Source organism: Taeniopygia guttata, chromosome 27 (assembly GCF_048771995.1).
Source record: "Taeniopygia guttata chromosome 27, bTaeGut7.mat, whole genome shotgun sequence".
Taxonomy (NCBI): Eukaryota; Metazoa; Chordata; class Aves; order Passeriformes; family Estrildidae; genus Taeniopygia; species Taeniopygia guttata.
The window spans coordinates 2,766,643-2,784,100 of NC_133052.1; the positions used below are offsets into that span (position 1 = coordinate 2,766,643).

The 17,458-nt window shown below is 45.4% G+C and overlaps 2 protein-coding genes and 1 long non-coding RNA gene across 3 annotated transcripts; 2 read left to right on the top strand and 1 right to left on the bottom strand.

Annotated features, from left to right (window-relative positions):
- Positions 1–382: 382 nt before the first annotated feature.
- On the top strand, positions 383–5,359 carry LOC100227535 (keratin, type I cytoskeletal 19). Its single transcript, XM_002196979.7, has 8 exons — positions 383–939; positions 2,306–2,388; positions 2,705–2,861; positions 3,101–3,262; positions 3,394–3,519; positions 3,636–3,856; positions 4,571–4,599; positions 5,092–5,359. Exons 1-8 carry the CDS (start codon positions 499–501, stop codon positions 5,109–5,111), a joined length of 1,239 nt encoding a protein of 412 aa, XP_002197015.5. The 5' UTR covers positions 383–498; the 3' UTR covers positions 5,112–5,359.
- A 500-nt stretch (positions 5,360–5,859) lies between these two features.
- Positions 5,860–6,670, bottom strand: LOC140680744 (uncharacterized). Its single transcript, XR_012052132.1, has 2 exons — positions 6,563–6,670; positions 5,860–6,370 (listed from the first exon to the last, which is right to left on the bottom strand). It is a non-coding gene; the product is annotated as an uncharacterized lncRNA (long non-coding RNA).
- Positions 6,671–9,479: 2,809 nt separating this feature from the next.
- Positions 9,480–14,319, top strand: LOC100223619 (keratin, type I cytoskeletal 19-like). Its single transcript, XM_002194062.6, has 8 exons — positions 9,480–10,074; positions 10,563–10,645; positions 11,449–11,605; positions 11,887–12,048; positions 12,186–12,311; positions 12,448–12,668; positions 13,487–13,512; positions 14,010–14,319. The coding sequence occupies exons 1-8, from the start codon at positions 9,547–9,549 to the stop codon at positions 14,090–14,092; spliced, it is 1,386 nt and encodes a 461-aa protein (XP_002194098.3). The 5' UTR covers positions 9,480–9,546; the 3' UTR covers positions 14,093–14,319.
- The last annotated feature ends 3,139 nt before the right edge of the window (positions 14,320–17,458 follow it).

Below are 17,458 nucleotides of genomic sequence, written 5' to 3' on the forward strand. Positions count from 1 at the left end.
AGGTGCACACACATTGTTCACCATTTGGACTCCTTACAAGCGCTGTTAGGCTGAATCACCCTCTTGAAACAAGGCTTTGTGTGACTCCGCTCTGACCGCGGCGTTGGCCGCAGTGGGTGCGCTCCTAACCCCTTTGTTTCCACGTAGGTAAACTCTAACCAGGTTTAGGAACGCTTCCCTCGGTAGGGAGCCGCCTCCCCCAAATCCCACCTTTTGCTTCAAGCGGCAGCGGTCCGGGGGAGGGGATCGCCTCCCCCGTGTGGAGGTAGTGGGGAAGGAAACAGCCCACTCCACAGCCACTGACCAATAAGGGGAACCGCCGTGTTGGCAGAAGGCTTAGGGCTGATAAATTCCATGGGTCTCAGATAACACATTCTGGAGACAACTCCCATTGTCACCTGCATAAAAGCGGTGCGGTGGGGGAGCAGGGCACTCTCCTGCCTCGGGATCACGAATAGCTGAGGTGCAGCTTAGGTTGGGTCCTTGTTCTTCCTCTCCATGGCCAGTTACAGCTTCAGGCAAACCAGCTCCTCCATGGTGGGGGGGCCCGGCGCCTCCTCCCTCCGCTTCGGGGGCAGCTTCAGGGCCCCCAGCATCCACGGGGGATCTGGTGGCAGAGGTGTGTCCGTGTCCTCTGCCAGGTTCGTCTCCTCTGGCCTGGGAAGCGGCCTGGGGGGTGGCTATGGTGGAGGCAGCTTCAGCAGCAGCTTTAGCTATGGGGGTGGCCTGGGCGGCGATGGCCTCCTCTCGGGAAATGAAAAGGCGACCATGCAAAGCCTGAACGATCGCCTGGCCTCCTACCTGGAGAAAGTGCGTGCGCTCGAAGAGGCAAACTCTGACCTTGAAATCAAAATCCGAAACTGGTACCAAAAACAAGGACCAAGCCCAGCTCGGGACTACAGTCCTTATTTCAAGACTATTGAGGACCTTCGAGACAAGGTAGGTGTTAACATTTATCAAAAGTCATCTTAGATTCCACTTACAAAGGAAGCACGAAAACCCAAAAAGTTCCTTAGGGAACCCCTACAAAGCATTGCAGGTCATGGGAAGGGGAGACATGAGATGTAAATGCAAGGAATGGGTGGTGGGATAAAGTCAATGTCAATATGGAATTATCTACTTTTTTTAATGCTAGCCAAGGGGAGGTGAAAACCAGTCAGTGGGGGATGCCCAAGTACTGAAGTCTGATAATGTTTGCTTTTAACAAAGCATGTCTATACACATGCTGGTCATGCACACACATATGACCAGTTAATGTATGTATGACCATATATAAACTAAAATGTAATGAGAGCCAAGCAGTGACAGCAACCTGACGGTCTCTGCAACCTCTCACCTGCCACAGAGCTTGAAAACCCTCAGAGGCCTGGACACACTGCTTTAACAATGAAAATAAAAACGGGTTTAGAGTATTTCTTTTTCATATTTCCCATACTTAACCTTGGAATTAAGTGAACTGAAACATTTGGCATAGGAAAAAAGGAAACAGCAGATATGAAGTAATCAATCCTATACATAAATGCAGGATTTGCCCCAAGAGCCCATGGGTACCTGATAACAGATTGCTGAGCTGATACACACCCTGCACAACACAGGGAGAAGCTGATTAACTATGTAAATAAAAGAAAGAAAACTTGAGGTTTAGTTTTCTGAGTTCAGCCTGGAGTTCATGACCGCTCCCACGCAGGTTGCTTCTCTTTCCTACAACCTATCCACAATCGCTCCTGATTTAAAATCTGAGCTCTGCTGACAGCAGAACTGGCAATGGGATTTCTTCCTGTTAGTATTCTTTTCCTTCCTTTCTTTTGTTTCCTTTAGTTAGGAGTGGGAAACCATACGGCTGGTTTGTGGATGACCTTTTGAGTTTTAGAAGTGGCAGGCATAGAAGAAATGCTTTCCAGGTAAAACTAAACAGAGATTCCTTCTAAATAAAATTTCCTTCAGAGGCTCTCATCATGCATTAAAATAATCAATAAACACTATCTTAGGTTTCTAGGAAATAGAAATGTGATCAAAGATGGTCTCTCAGTGTCCTCTTCCTCTCAGCCAGCATGTAGTTTTATCTCACTGTGGAACTTCTACCTAAATCCACTTCATACACCGGACACAAGGACATGTTCAAAACAGAATCCTGGCAGAAATATGTGATAAATCTGTATGATGTGTTTGCTGTAGATCATTAATCCTTCCCTACATCTCTATTTTCTGTAGCTACAGATGAAATAGACTCTTCACTCTTATCTGCACAGCAGGGAACCTGATAACAGTTGTTTCAGCCTCAGTAATGAGCTCTCATTGTTTGCAGATCCTTGATGCCACCATTGATAACGCCAGGATCGTGCTGCAGATTGACAATGCCAGGCTGGCTGCTGATGACTTCAAAACCAAGTAATTTCTGAGAGGGAGAAGATCTCATGAGTAGGCAAAAATCCTTGTTGAGCCAAAGGGCAGTGAAACAGGAATGGAATTCCCCTAAAACCCCTGTACGAATATTGGTTTGATCCTGTGCTTGCAGTTCAACCCTTCATATCCTTGCTAAAAGAACCACTGAAAATTTTGCATGATGTGGAATATGGGAAGAAAGGTTTAACGCTTGATGACATTTGCTACACCATAAATCCTACAAAGCCAGATACATTCATACTGTGTTTCTTGTGGGCTGGGTAATCAGTGAACCTGAATGGGTTTGTTTTGCCTTTTTAAGGTTTGAGACTGAGCAAGGTCTGCGCATGAGTGTTGAGGCCGACATCAACGGCCTGCGCCGTGTCCTGGATGAGCTGACCCTGTCCAGAGCCGACCTGGAGCTGCAGATTGAAGGATTAAAGGAGGAACTGGCCTACCTAAAGAAAAACCACGAGGAGGTAAGCCCCAAGGAACATGTTTGAAAGTTGCACTAGAAAAACAGCCTGTGAAGATGTGGAGTCCCTCAGGATTGCCCTGGGCTCTCCAACAGTGAGGAAAAGATTCCTGTGTAGACTGGGATCCCTCCTGCCAGTATCTCAGGGAGTCAGTCAGCCTTTGCCCTTGAAGAAAGGACAGAGGGTTCATAATATTTTCAGTTTACAATTGTACCCTCTTTTGTCTCTGCCTTTTCCCACAGGAGCTGAGTACCCTGAGAGGGCAAGTAGCCGGTCAAGTCAGCGTTGAACTGGACTCTGCTCCGGGCATTGACCTGTCCAAGATCTTGGCAGACATGAGGGACCAGTATGAACACATGGCTGAGAAGAACAGGAAGGATGCTGAAGCCTGGTTCCACAGCAAGGTAAAACCCTCCATACTGTACAAACACTAACTAAAAAAATCCATGAAAGAAACAACTACTAAAACACACAGAAAAATGCTGTGACAGCCTTATGCCCCCACATCTCTCACGTGCTGTTTTCCCTGTCTCAGACTGAAGAGCTGAACCGTGAGGTCGCTGTTAACACCGAACAACTGCAGAGCAGCAAGTCCGAGGTCACTGACCTGAGACGCACCCTGCAAGGGCTGGAGATCGAGCTGCAGTCCCAGCTCAGCATGGTATGTCAGAATTTGCACTGCCTGACAACCCCTCACTGAGAAGGGCCCATATTTCCTTCCCTGCACGGAGTCCTGCACTGGCAGCAACCTTTGCTGTCTGTGGTTTGCCCTGGCAGAAAGCGGCGCTGGAAGGCACCTTGGCCGACACAGAAGCGCGTTACGGGGCGCAGCTGGCGCAGATCCAGGGGCTGGTTGGCAGCATCGAGGCACAGCTGGCTGAGCTCCGAGCTGACATGGAGCGCCAGAACACTGAATACAAGATCCTCATGGATATCAAGACTCGGCTGGAGCAAGAGATCGCTACGTACCGACAGCTGCTGGAAGGCCAGGAGTCCCAGTAAGAACCTTTTGCTCAGCCTCATAAGTCTGACCATGTCATGGTGCTCATTTGCCACAGCGCCTTGGTAAACACAATTAAATGCTCCTGGAGTTCTGTAATTTTAAACAAACTAATTTTTCTGGACTATGGTGGAGCTAGAAATGTTACAGTTGCCATTTGCATGAAGTGAGACCTCGAAGAGTTTCTAAACAGGGAGGGGAACTGACATTCAGCACCGTAGATTAATTGCTACTGACAGTTGAAGTGATCAGCTGCATCACAGTCAGGAAAAGTGCAGTTAATAATGTTTTACAAAATATAAAAATTAATACCAAATTCCCATAAACTCCCTGTTACCAGGTGGAGAACTCTTACCCAACAGGAATCAGTGGGAGGAAATACTGGGAAGAGAAGTGAAGGCAGTCACTGAGTGACTCCCACATGGGAGCACAGCTCAATCTCATCTCACACAGCCTCAAGGAGACAAAAAATGAGGCAGGGGTTGAAAGGTTTTGGTTTCCTCTGTTACTTCTTTTCCATAATATCTTTTTTCCAATGCAGTTTAAAAATATATTTCCTACCACAACCCCCTGTCCTTGCTGAGAAGGAGGGCGGGGAGATGGCTCTGCACACAGTGTACCTGATTGATAGACAATTTGCTTTCATCCATCCTCATCTCATGCAGCATTTGATGTATTAACTCTTCTTTCAATTGTTACATTTGTTCCACAGGATGTTTGGCTCCCTTTCAGGAACTGCCGGTAAGAATTCTTTCTCTTTCAGAAGTTTTATTTTCTAAAACTACATAACTGGTAGTTGAGTCTATTCTAGAGACTGCAGTCAGCATAATTTGTCACAAAAAAGAAACAGTAACAAATGATGTCTCCAGTTAGAATGGAACAAATTTCAGCAATTAAAATATGTCAGATATCAGAAAAACATCTCAGACTCTGCTACAGTAAAGGCTAAGTAAAGCACAAAACACTTAATCATTTCCCCAGATGAAAGGACACGGGAATTGAAGCTTGGCCAGCTCGGGGGAATTGCAGGAACACGCCAGTAAAACCTGCCTTGAGCTGTTAGAGGTCAGCAGTGTCATAAAAGGGATGAGTCAAATCCAGGCGATGGAGAGAAAAAGTTCTGAGCGAAGGGAATGAGAGATGGGGCCCCAGCCAAGCCCAGTGCCCATCACAGAGTGGTCTGTATGAGCTGGGCTTAAATAATTGCTGTTCTTTCTCTCCATGTTACTGCAGACAAAAGAGACAAGCACTGAAGGTCCTTCAAATGTCATCTGCAAACTGAGAAAAAGCAAACAACACATGTGGATTGAGATGGAGAAATCACTCTGAACTGCTGGAAATGACTGTTGAAGCACAGAAGGTTCTTGGCCACACAAAGTTTAGGCAGATTAATTCACTTAGTGATGATTAAGATGTGAATTGGGTCAGCTTTGCAATTAGTTATAGGTTTTGCATGTACTGAATTGCTGCATCTACTCAAATAAAGATGATATTCTTGCAATCTTTGCTTCTTTGGAGTTATTGTGATAATTCACTGAAGTTTGGCTTTACTCAGGCAGGAATTAGCCAGCCAGCCTCCCTGAGACTGCTCACAGCGTGGGGAGTTTGGGCTCCATCCTGATTCTTGCTGGCTCCTCTTGCTGGCAGGAGCTTGGAATACAGAGGCAGTGGCATCCCCAGCCCCTCGGAGGGGGACACAAGAGTGACCTGGGTTTCTCACTATGATGCTGTGCACTCTGCAGAGCAGGGGCAATGGCATGGGAGGGCGTTCTGGAGAGCAGCAGGAGCTGGGAGATGTTTCATAGGGTAAAATCCAAAGTAAAATACTGGCTCGTAGATAATTCCTGCAGGAGCACACAGGAGTGAGCCACAGCTGGGAGAATTCTTCACTTCCTTTCCCCATTCACACAGACCTTACAAACCTTTAGCACCAATTCCAGCCCACTTACCTCCTATGCCATTGCAAGGATATTATCCTAATTGAAATTCCAAGTGGAATCATTTTTAGTTCCAACACCCAGAAATCACTGATTTTATTTGCTACTAAACTGACAGCCACAAAAAATTCAGGGATTGTGCTAAAAGCAAACCATGGTTCCAGCCCAACCAGCACCTTCCCAGCTCCTGCTATTACCAGAGGCACATTTTGCTCCACAGATGGGGGAGAATGAAAACGGGGATACACCCAGACTGAAAGTATCCCAACACTGCTCTCCCCCAGAGTAGATCAGTTTGCAGTCTGTGTTTCATGAAGACATCATCAAATCCTTCAGCTCTTCTCTCCTTGGCCCTGGAGAATGTCCATGATCTCTTGTTCACAACTAGATGTTCACAACAGATCAATGGAGTGTTTGCATGGCTTGGAGCACCCCAAGCTCTGGACCTCCTCTCTCAAGGTGGGGCAATCCTCTTCAATCCAAGGGTGCTGCTGCTTGGGTTTGGTTCTGCAGTGACTCAGATGATCTGTCAGCATCAGCTGTCACTACTGCCACTGACCATCCCAGCTCAGCCTCTGGAATGAAGTATGGTGGCATTAAGCAGTGGCTTCACTTTGACAGGGGAAAACTGTGACAGGAGAGAAGAATAGTCAAAAAGACACAGACAAAGAGACAAGACAGGGGGAACAGGAAGAAAGATGGGCAGAATCAAAGGGAACAGTGGCCCAAGAGGCACATGGGGAGCAGGGGATCCTTCAGGAGCTCACCCATTTCTGTAGGGTTCATTTCTGGAAGAGCCAGGAGAAGAAGATTTTGTGCATTCAGTACAGGCAGTTGCTGAGTGCAGGCACATGAACACATGCTTTGTACCAAACTTACTCCGTACAACCCTGAGACCTGGAACCTCCCTACATGAAAGAACAAACAGCTCCAGGTTTCTTTTGTAATCTTAACAAATCCCATTCCCTGAGAGCAATTTCTTGTGACAAAACCATTCAGGGTGGGAGCTCACTGTTGCAGATTTCTGGTGTTGTCCAGCTGCAAATGTGCAAGTCTGACAAGAAATTCTCGTGCTCCAAGAATGCAAGCTATAAAAATCCTGAATTCTTGTTTTTATAGCTTAGTTCTAATTCTATTTCATAATTTTATTTTATAATTTTGTATTATAATTTTACTAATTTTTCCTGTATCTGTAAGGCAATAAAGGATTTCTGGTAAAATGTTTGATATAAATCACTCAGACACTATAATTTTAGCGTCTGGTTCAAGAAAAAAATGTGTTTTCTAAAGGCATGTCACGTCTCCTCTGAGTGATGGTTTTATCACTCACAGAGTGATCACTGAGATGACAAACAAGCTGCTGCTTGACTGGAACTTGCTGTCCTGAGAGGAGGGGCTGGAGTGTGTCAGCTCCGTTAATCCCACAGCAGAGGTAACAAAAGAGAAAGAGTTTGTGCAGCACAGACATGTCAGGGAATGTCTTCCAAAAAAGCTCTGTGGAAGATGACAAACCAAGAAGTTCAGGTACCACAGATACAATTCTGAGATCGTGCAAAGGATGAGTCCATGTGTCATTGGATAAGGAATCTCTGAGCAAAGGTAGTGAGACCAGAATAAAGGCATAAGCTTGAAAGAGCTTTTTTTTTTTTTTTTTTTTTTTTTACTTCAGCAAGTGATTGGCTTCTATTTCCCTGTACAGCCTGTAAGGAGAAAATGCTGTAGAAATCGTTGTCTAAATTATGTTATGGGGCATGATCTGTATTGGCAGCTTGATTTATTTTGTTTCCCAATGGTAAATATCCAACAGAAAGAAACAGCTTTTATCTGCTACCTGGTTTTTGTAAGCGTTCATCTGATACTGATCCAGCGTGACGCCTGGGGCATGTTAGAAAGCAGCAAAGTGTGTTTCACCATTGACCTTCCAAAGGAGTTACCACACCTGAGTGAAAGAAGACTCATTGAAAACTCCCCAAAGTTTCCTACTAAATTTTGTGGTGTTTTGTTTCTTGGGTTTTTTAATGGAATATGATTTGCTTATTGTGGGCTCTCTCCGTTGAACAGCCCCTGGCAGTGCACACAATTCAGGGCACTGATTACAGGGGTCTTTAAGACAATTTTTTATCTTCAGGAGGGCTTGTCTGAACTTGTTTCGTGAGCCACCAACCCTGGGAGACACAGGGATTCTGGCAAGGTACACAAACCATTAATCTGCCCAGCAGCAAAACTGAAGGGCTGTGGCAAAGGGCCAGGTTCAGTTTGAAACATGTTTCCAGAGAAGTGAACACCCACCCATGTGCTCTGCTCAGCCTGGGGTGAGTGGCCATGCCCAGAGCCAGCCTGCAAGGTCACATCGCAGCTGGACTCTGCCATTTCTTCCCTCCCAAGTGCACATCTCCAAGTGAAAATGCTGTGCATTCCCTGTGCCTGCATTAACATCTCAGCTGGAAATGTCAGAAACCCCCCCGGTTTATTCCAACAACTCCCATTACACTGTGAGCCTTGGCTAATCTGAAATCCCCATCCTGAGTTCTGAACTCAGTTTCTGTAATGCCAAAGACCGTGCTAAAAACAATGCTCTTCTTATGATGTTTTTAGCAAAACGTATCAGTTTTCTTCTTTCAGCTTTATTTGAGGTCCCTGTGTGGTGCAGAGAATGGGGTGCTCTGCAAATGCCACACTTTTCAAACCCCGTGCCCAGCAGGGCACACAGACAGCTCCTGCTTCCTCACACACTGCCCGAATCTGCCTTCCCTGCAGGGTGAGCAGGGCTGAATGAACGAATTCCTGAATTTCACTGGCAATTTATCAGCTCAATTATGTATTTCTGTTTAGACTCCTGCTTTAAATAAAGGATTAAGGTGACTCTTTGTGTGTTTCTCAAGCCTTATTTTCAAATACTACTCCATTTCCTTGAACACATTGGCAATTAAACACATGTATTGCTATCAGAACAGCATTATCTTAAACCCATTCTCTTTACATTTTCTTTACAGTAACAGTCCTCCCACATTTAACTCTTTTAACTGAGTTTTTTCAATCTGTGTTACCTTTCTGAACTATTTCATAATGATTAATAAATTTACTGTTTCCACTCTCCCTTGCACACTGATGGATGCTGATTGTTCCTCACATAGTGCCATGAATAGATGCTTTTTGTAATAAAAATTCAGACTCCAAAATCTAAATATTAGTTCCAAGAAAAAAATCAATAAGAACATTTCTAATTCAATTCCAAAATTTTAAAGGGAAAATAATACAGATAGAAAAGGAATAATGGTGAGATGAAGAGATGAGTGTACATTTTTCAGTGAAAGGAGAATTTTATTTAAGCCTCAATTTTAGAAAAAGTTGATTTTCTGAAGGTAGCCATGGTGAGCATTGTAAATAGGTAAGTGGGTGGGGCTGAACTCACTTTGTTTTTCCATTCTTAAATGTCAGAGAAGTAAACTCCAAGTTTCAGAACTATAGCCTGAAGAAAAAACATCATCTGATTCATGCCTTTTGTTTAATTAAAAAAAGAAACCCCAAGCCCAAGCCCCTGCGATGTGCTGCCAGCACTGCTTGTCAGGAATGTCATCATAGTTGGCCTCACCTCTAGGGAGGAGGAATTTTGGAGGGAGGGCTGCAGTGGGGTTTGTCTCCCAACGCCCGATCATGAGCGTATAAAAGAGGCAGGAGGGCAGTGAAGGCACAGGCTGTCTTCTCTTGCCAGGCTGCACAGCTGACCCTTGCTGCTTCTCTTGCTTCAGCCATGGCCACTTCCTTCATGAGCTCTTCCTCCACCTACGGGGGTGGCTTTGGGGGTGCCGGGGGCAGCAGCTCTCGCCTGTCCTCGGTGCGCGTCGGAGGCACCTGCCGGGCCCCGAGCATCCACGGCGGCTCTGGCGGCCGGGGTGTCTCCATCTCCTCAGCCAGGTACGTCTCCTCTTCAGGAGGAGGCTGCGGCTTTGGCGGGGGCTATGGAGGAGGCTTTGGAGGGGGAGCAGTCTGTGGCTTTGGAGGGGGCTCTGGCTTTGGAGGGGGCTCTGGCTTTGGTGGAGGATTTGACTTCAGTGGTGGCTTTGTTGCTGGCGATGGCCTCCTCTCTGGCAATGAGAAGATAACCATGCAGAACCTGAATGACCGGCTGGCTTCGTACCTGAACAAGGTACGAGCCCTGGAAGAGGCCAATTCAGAGTTAGAAGTGAAAATCCGAGACTGGTACCAGAAACAAGCTCCCACCAGCCCTGCCCGTGACTACAGCAATTACTACAAGATAATGGAAGATCTCCGAGACAAGGTATGGCATTCATATGTAGAAGAGTTTTAAGAAGGCAAGAGAATTATGGAACTGCATATTCCATGTCTTTAAAATAATTACAAAAGTAGTAGTGAATTCCTCATCCCAAATACATTGAGGTCCAGAGCATTCTAGCAGAATGGAGTAGCCTCTTCTCAATTTAAACACCAAATATCTTACCCTGACAATGTGATGTTTGTTGAAATTAAAATTATTGCAGTAAAAGTTAGCAAAATGTGTTTAGAATTATCGATATATTTATTCAGGAATCAAGTAGTAAAGAATGTGACAGGTAGGCCTCAAAGGCTGGAAAAATAATTCATCTGGCTACAGATAAGATCAGATATAGTACAAACACATTTCCCATTTCCCTGTGGTTCTAATTTGTGTTGCATGGAGTATCACAGCTCTCTGGTTTTCTCATGGAATGTGGATCAGATATTTTACCATTATTCACAGGAATTTTTCTCCATGTTTCTAATTGCCAGATCCTTGCTGCTACCATTGACAATTCCCGGGTCATTTTGGAGATTGACAATGCCAGGCTGGCTGCTGATGACTTTAGACTGAAGTAAGTTCACCTGAAGCTCATTTGTCTTCACTCTGCTTGTCACTCTCTCTAAACAGTTTTTTCTTTAGTAACTTCAGATACAAAACATCCTGGCAAGCAGAATCCATTGATGAAGGACCAATTCAGAGTATAAACCTGACAGAACACAGCATTCAGATCACTGAGCTGTTTGCACGACCAATTATAGCCTGTGTCTTCATTTTTTTGTGACACTCAAATATTTTTACTAGCCTGAATCACAGGGGAAAGAAGGCAGGAATAGGTGGGATTTTCACTTAGAAGGAGCTGAGTGGCAGGAAGAGGTTGCTGTGGGGCTTCAGCATTTCTCTGCTGGAGTCTGAAATTTAGAGTCAGATGGGGCTTTTCCAGCTCGCAGAGTCAGCAGTACATCAGATGATAAAGGTTCATGTGCAGCTGCCTTCCCGGCAGGAATGCACCTGCAGGTTTCTATTTTCCCTCCTGTGTCCCCGGCAGCCCTGCCCCGCCTGTGCTTTCCTACACAAATCTGGGGTGACACTGCAAAACTCCTTTCCTGTGTGACAATGTTTCTATTGATGCTGATAGTCAGTATTATGTTCTGCAAGGTGAAATGTCATGTCTCCCTCAAGAACAAAATCATACGGCTTTGTCTGTGCTTCCTTTATGCTGTAGCTGGATATTGGAAAAAAACAGCTTTATTGCTCTTACACTTCTAAATCTGTATCATCTACAGTCCACTGTTCCTCCCATATGTGATCATTTTATAGCTCTATTGAATATAAACTCAGAAACCTTCCAGTGCTTGTTTCTTTTTTGAACTGCAGGTATGAGAATGAGCTGTTCCTGCGCCAGAGCGTGGAGTCCGACATCAACGGCCTGCGCCGGGTCCTGGACGAGCTGACCCTGTCCAGAACTGACCTGGAGCTGCAGATTGAGACACTGAAGGAGGAGCTGGCTTATCTGAAGAAGAACCATGAAGAGGTGAGAGTCCTGGCATTGCATGGAGATCACTCCCCTTTGGAATTTAGCTCTTGTAAATGAAACATACATGTAAAGTCACATGTAAATACGTGTGTCCTGTATGAGTACACAGAGATAGGGAAGCTGTTGCAATGAGAGAGAAAATGTGGTGTTTTATGTGCTCCATCTGTGATACTTGATAGCACAGGTATTGTGTACCACAGCAGGGATTGCTGGGGGCAGGAGCAGTGTGAGAGGAGAGAGCCTGATCTTTTTGTGTCCTCTCTCTGCTGCCCATGCAGGAAATGAAAGAGTACTCGAAACAGCTGAGTGGAACGGTCAACGTGGAAATGGATGCGGCTCCTGGCATCGACTTGACCAAAGTTCTTGCTGAGATGAGGGAACAGTATGAAGCTCTGGCTGAGAAGAACCGTAAGGATGCTGAGGCCTGGTTCTTCACTCAGGTATGGTCACACCAATGAACAGCACAGCAATGCACTGCCTCAGCATTACTGCCCTGACAGGTCCCTACCACCCTTTCTCAAAATTATGGATTTTTTTATACATTTGTATGTGATTTTGCAGTTGTTTTTCCTTTCAGACTGATGAGCTGAACCGTGAAGTTGCCACCCACACCCAGCAGATACAGACCGGCAAGTCAGAGATCACGGAACTGCGCCGCACCCTGCAGAGCCTGGAGATTGAGCTCCAGTCACAGCTCAGCATGGTACGGAGCTGCCCCGAGCACACCATGAGCACTGCCTCACACTGTCCCCTTCCTCCCTCGCTGTCTCACCTCTCCTCAACTCCCCCTCCGTGGCACAAACTTCATTCTAACCTGTTCTGCCATTGCTGCACTTTAGAAAGCCGGGCTGGAGGCCAACCTGCGGGACACGGAAGGCCGATACTGCGCGCAGCTGGCTCAGATCCAGGTCCTCATCACCAGCGTGGAGGAGCAGCTGGCCGAGCTGCGCTGCGACATGGAGCGCCAGAACCAGGAGTACAAAATGCTCATGGACATCAAGAGCCGCCTGGAGCAGGAGATCGCCACGTACCGCCAGCTGTTGGAGGGCCAGGACTCGCAGTATGTCACTGTCCCAGCCCTGATGAGCAGATAGGGGTAACAGCACACTGTGTGCAGCGGCTGCCAGGCTGACTCCGGAGCGCTCAGACACGCTCCTGCACACGCAGCCTTCGGAGCACTGGCAAAGCACTTCCCGGCAAAGTCCCTGGCACTGCCCTAACTCCAGCTAAACCTGCACATTAGTGGTGTGGAGGATTTGAAAATATAAATGTCACCATTTGACCATGATGAATTACAAAAGGCATGAGGCACAATATATATATCTCACTTAATCCTCTGGTTGCACTGGAATTAGCGCCTTCACTCTGAGACAACCTCTAAATACCTGCTCCCAGTATTTCTTTAGCTCCTGGTTTTCTCCATTTGTGCACAGAGGTGAAAATATTAATCCTCACACACCGGTATCCCCAGCTAGAAAAGAGCCTGGAACTGACTTCAGTTTACTTCAGTAAAATCTACATTTTCATGCCCATTTCTCATATCTGATCTATACATTGAAGTACTTTTGATTTCTGAGAAGGAATCAGCTCCTTATATAGTTTCTAGAAGAGGCATTTTGAGGAGAGGAGCAATATAAGGAGACACCTCAGGACAAGGAACTGGTCTGACCACTGTTCCCATTCCCTTTCAAGTACATGGGGGTGGATTTCAAAGCTGAGAGCACCTTAGTACCACCTCTAGTAACAACACACCTCAGAACCAGCCACTGAGAGCAGCTGTGTGAAATCCTGGCTATCCACATGAATTCCTAAATGGTTCAAAAATTTCATGGGACAGGGTCAGGAATGGTCATTAATCAAATTTCTTTTTTTCTATAGGTTGTCAGGACTGAACCCCAAGGATGGTAAGAAATATTTTTATTTAATGAGGGGCTGAAATTAACAGGTAAAATAGGATTAAATAAACCTTTTAGGTTTGGATTTCTTCTTACTACCACAGGTTCCATTCTCCCCACAATGAGCATGTTCTGTATCATGTTGAGACAAAAATATAATACTTTATTTTATGTACATTTTTAAAATTAGTAGATTTTCAAAAGTATTGCATGAACTGCTTGTGGGATTCTAAAATACCCAGATCTCCCAAAGAGTCATTCCTCTGCTGATTCACATAACATACAGGATGCTTCCAAATCCATGTCTGATGTGCACTCCTACGGTTTTCTGGATGAGGACCAGGAGGGAAAGTGGATAAGATGTAAAGGCAGTTCTGCCTTTGATATGTAAAAGATCTTGTGAGGAAACAAACAAAGACTACCTCATTGTTCAGCTCCTCAGGGTCTTGGCAGGGCCTTAGTGTTTTTTTGTTCCCTGTTTAATTTTTTTATTCCCCCTACAACAGCATTTGGGAGCAGTGGAAGAGTTCGCTCTGGCGCAGATGATGATGTGAGATCTGGTTCTACCCGTGACAGGAGAAACCAATAAAGAAATACCAAATCTCCACGTGGACCCAGTGCAGCCTCCACACTGTTTAATGCTGAGATAGAGAGCCTTTCACTTTCCCAAATCACAAGAATGTAACCAAGAATGTCTTTCCTTAGATTTGCTCTGCCTTTCTACATGAGCACTGGGTCAGAGATGCCAAGCCTGTTTTCTGCTGATGCTCTATTGTGTCCTCACAATAAAGTTTCTGTTCTGCTTCTGCAAATAAATCCAGTCTAATGGTGTTTTTTGAAGCCATTGTGCCCCACAGCCCACAGGCCCTCCCAGCATGGCCTGCTGGAACCCAACCAGGGGATACTCTGGGAATAACAACAGCAACAACAGTAATAACCTTAAAAATAATAATAAAGATGGTGATGAATGGACAGATCAAGTGCCATTAGATTCTGCCAGCCATCTGGAGCTGGTATCAGTAAAAACCAGAGAAGATAACATAAAAAATCCTTAAGATCTGTGTTCTTAATTCCAAGGGCACAACAGGGCTACAATTCACGCACAAATAAAATGCATCTCAGAAAAAACTGCATATATTTGTGTTCCTGATCTGCCTGCAGCACCAAGGCAAATTCCCTCAGTTCCTAAGGAAGCATCAGGCACAGTCCAGGTGAAACAAATTGCTCAGAGTTTGCTGCAACTCTTTTGGTTTTCATCCATCAGAAGAACATCCCTGGCCCATGTCACTACTGTGCCTGCAGTTTTAGCCACACCACCTTCTCCCAGCTACAAATCCCCCACCAGTGGAACTGAAGAGATGTTAATAAAACTTTAAGAGCCTGATGAATCCCAGAAGAACACAAAGCAGTTACCTAAGCTCTGTACTTTGTTCACATAACAAAAAAGCCATTCAAAAAAAGCATCCTTAGCCCCATCACTGGACATTCAATCCATATTATAGTACCTGCAAAAATGATACAATTTCTAGAATTAGATATTTTATTTTCCTTCCATGCTCCTTAGAGACACTATTTTTGTGTCTTCTATTTTCTGACATTTAAGAAAAAGAAATAGACACTGGTGGCATCACCAGTTTGGCCATGAGATTATTGGTGCTGCTGGGAAGAAATGCACATCCTGTTGGCATTCCCAGTGGAAGGAGTTTGGAAGAGGTTCTGGTAAACTGCAGCAAAGCGGCATCACAATCCACTAGAGAGGAAAACTGAATTGTATAAATGATGTTTTTTCCTGGTCCAAAACCTAGGTGGCTATTGCTTGTGTCACTCAAACAGCAAGAGAGGGAATTCCTACAGCCACAGGCAGCTCTCCATCCATTGGTATTCCAGATGGAGGAGTTGAATCAGTCAGTGATTGTTGCAGGACATTGACCTGTACAATGTAGTTATCAATTTATTCTGCCTGTATCTAAACTGCAGCCTCGAAATTCAGCTCAGTTTGCTTCCCATGTTCCAATTCAGTAAAACACCCACAATTCCCAGATGAAGCAAGCCGGGACTGCAGAGCAGCACCCATCTCCCAGGGAGAAGAACAGTCCCCATCCAAGGGTGCCATCTGCTGACAACAGTTTATTTCCTTACTCCGAGTGTCACTTCCGTTCTCTGTTCTGTATTAAAAGAGGTGACTAACCCCAAATTCAGCACTGCAGCCTGACAAAGAGTCATGTCAGATTTTGAAGTAAGTCCTTTGGTCTTTTTCATTGATCCTCAACATGTGTGGATCAAAACCGTGTGCCATCTTTTCCAGTTTGGAAAGGCTGAGCTTCAGGGGAAGCACTTCCTCTGTCCCACCTGTACTTTGGATTGATTGCAAGAGAAAATACTATTCTGGTTTTCATGATGTGCTAATTCCATTATATTCTCAGGACTGAGGCTTTGTGGTTTCCCACATTGCCAGCCTCACTGCCAGGCAGGGTGGGAATGCATGAAGTAATTTCAGGTGAAACAGAGAATTCATTTTATTTCACATTCTATTCTGTACATCCCTGTGTAATTCCATCTCGGTGTGATAGGTCATAGACACCAGGTTGCTAAACTGAAAATTCAGTCTGAAATTGATCTCTGGTGAGATCTGCAGGATGTCATCAGTGCTATTATAATTTGGGGTTTTTTTCAAGTTAAACCCTCAGTTTTTGTCTGGTGCTTCAAGCTCATCCCCTCCCCAGCAGCAGGGCTGGCCCCAGACTGCAGCTATGGATAGTGGCTGTAACCAGAATATCTGGGGAGGGCCAAACCTTGTACTCACTGGAAAACCCGATTTTCAGTGATTTCTTCCCCCAAATGGTTAGAAATGACAGAATTTCTACAGAAGGAAGTATCTGAGGAAGGAAGGAGAGTGTGTGCTCAATGTACAGGAAGCTGGGGAAAGGAAAGGAGCAGGTGCTGAGCAGAGCCAAGCCCGAGCCACAAGGAGGAGCCCGAATCCTGCTACGTCAGGAATGAGGCCGGGAGGTACCAGGGAAACTGGAGCGCAACAATTCCTTATTGCTGCAGCCTTCCAAATTAAACAAACCGGAAAAAACACATCCCTTCCTGTTTCTTCCAGAGCAGTTGAACTCTGCTGCATGCAGTCTCCCTGACCTCACCAGTCAGGATGAGCAGCAGGGCGAGGGCAGACCCTGGGGAAGGGGTTTAGCCTTCACCTGGGTAAGGAAGCCAGCTGCAGCATTTCTGGGAGAGCCTGTGCCCACTCAGCTTCATGCCTCTTCCCAAATCTTCTCCTCTACCTCGCCCCTCAGTCGTACTGGAACAAGACAAGGCAAACCCACTAAACCCAGCAGTTGCCACGGGACCACTCCCCAGTCTACGCCCCTTACCAGCATGAAGAGTAGGACAATCTGCAACAGCCACACTGAGCCTTTCCCTGTTGGATGATACAGTTTGGCAGCAAGTTACTGAGACTTTTGAGAAAGACTATTCCTGCATGATTGCCAGGTCAATTTCCAGGGCTGGTGGCTTTAAATAATAATTTTAATCTTTTGAGTGCTGTTAAACTCATAGTAAATTATGTTCTATAGCTAAGATAAATATCTTAATAGTATTAATGCTTGGAACAGCAAGAAATCTTTGCACTGCTGCCTATTGAGACAGATCACTGAAACAGGACTGTACCTCAAATCATTAGAAAATCAGTATAAAAGTATCTAATTCTCATATATTTCCCCTGGAAATGGGCAGCTGAAGGGAACAGTTGGGCATTACTGACTCTGGACTGGAGGGTTTTTTTAGTTTAGAAGCTGGATGACTTCATGAAAGCCTCACGTCTCCCACAAGCTGAAGTTTTTTGGTTGCTAAGCTGTTTGACGGCTGATAGGACACACTGCACTTGAGAATCCACAGGTTTGAGGATCCATGGGCTGCTGTAATTCTACAGTCTGAGAATTGCCACAGAAAGCAT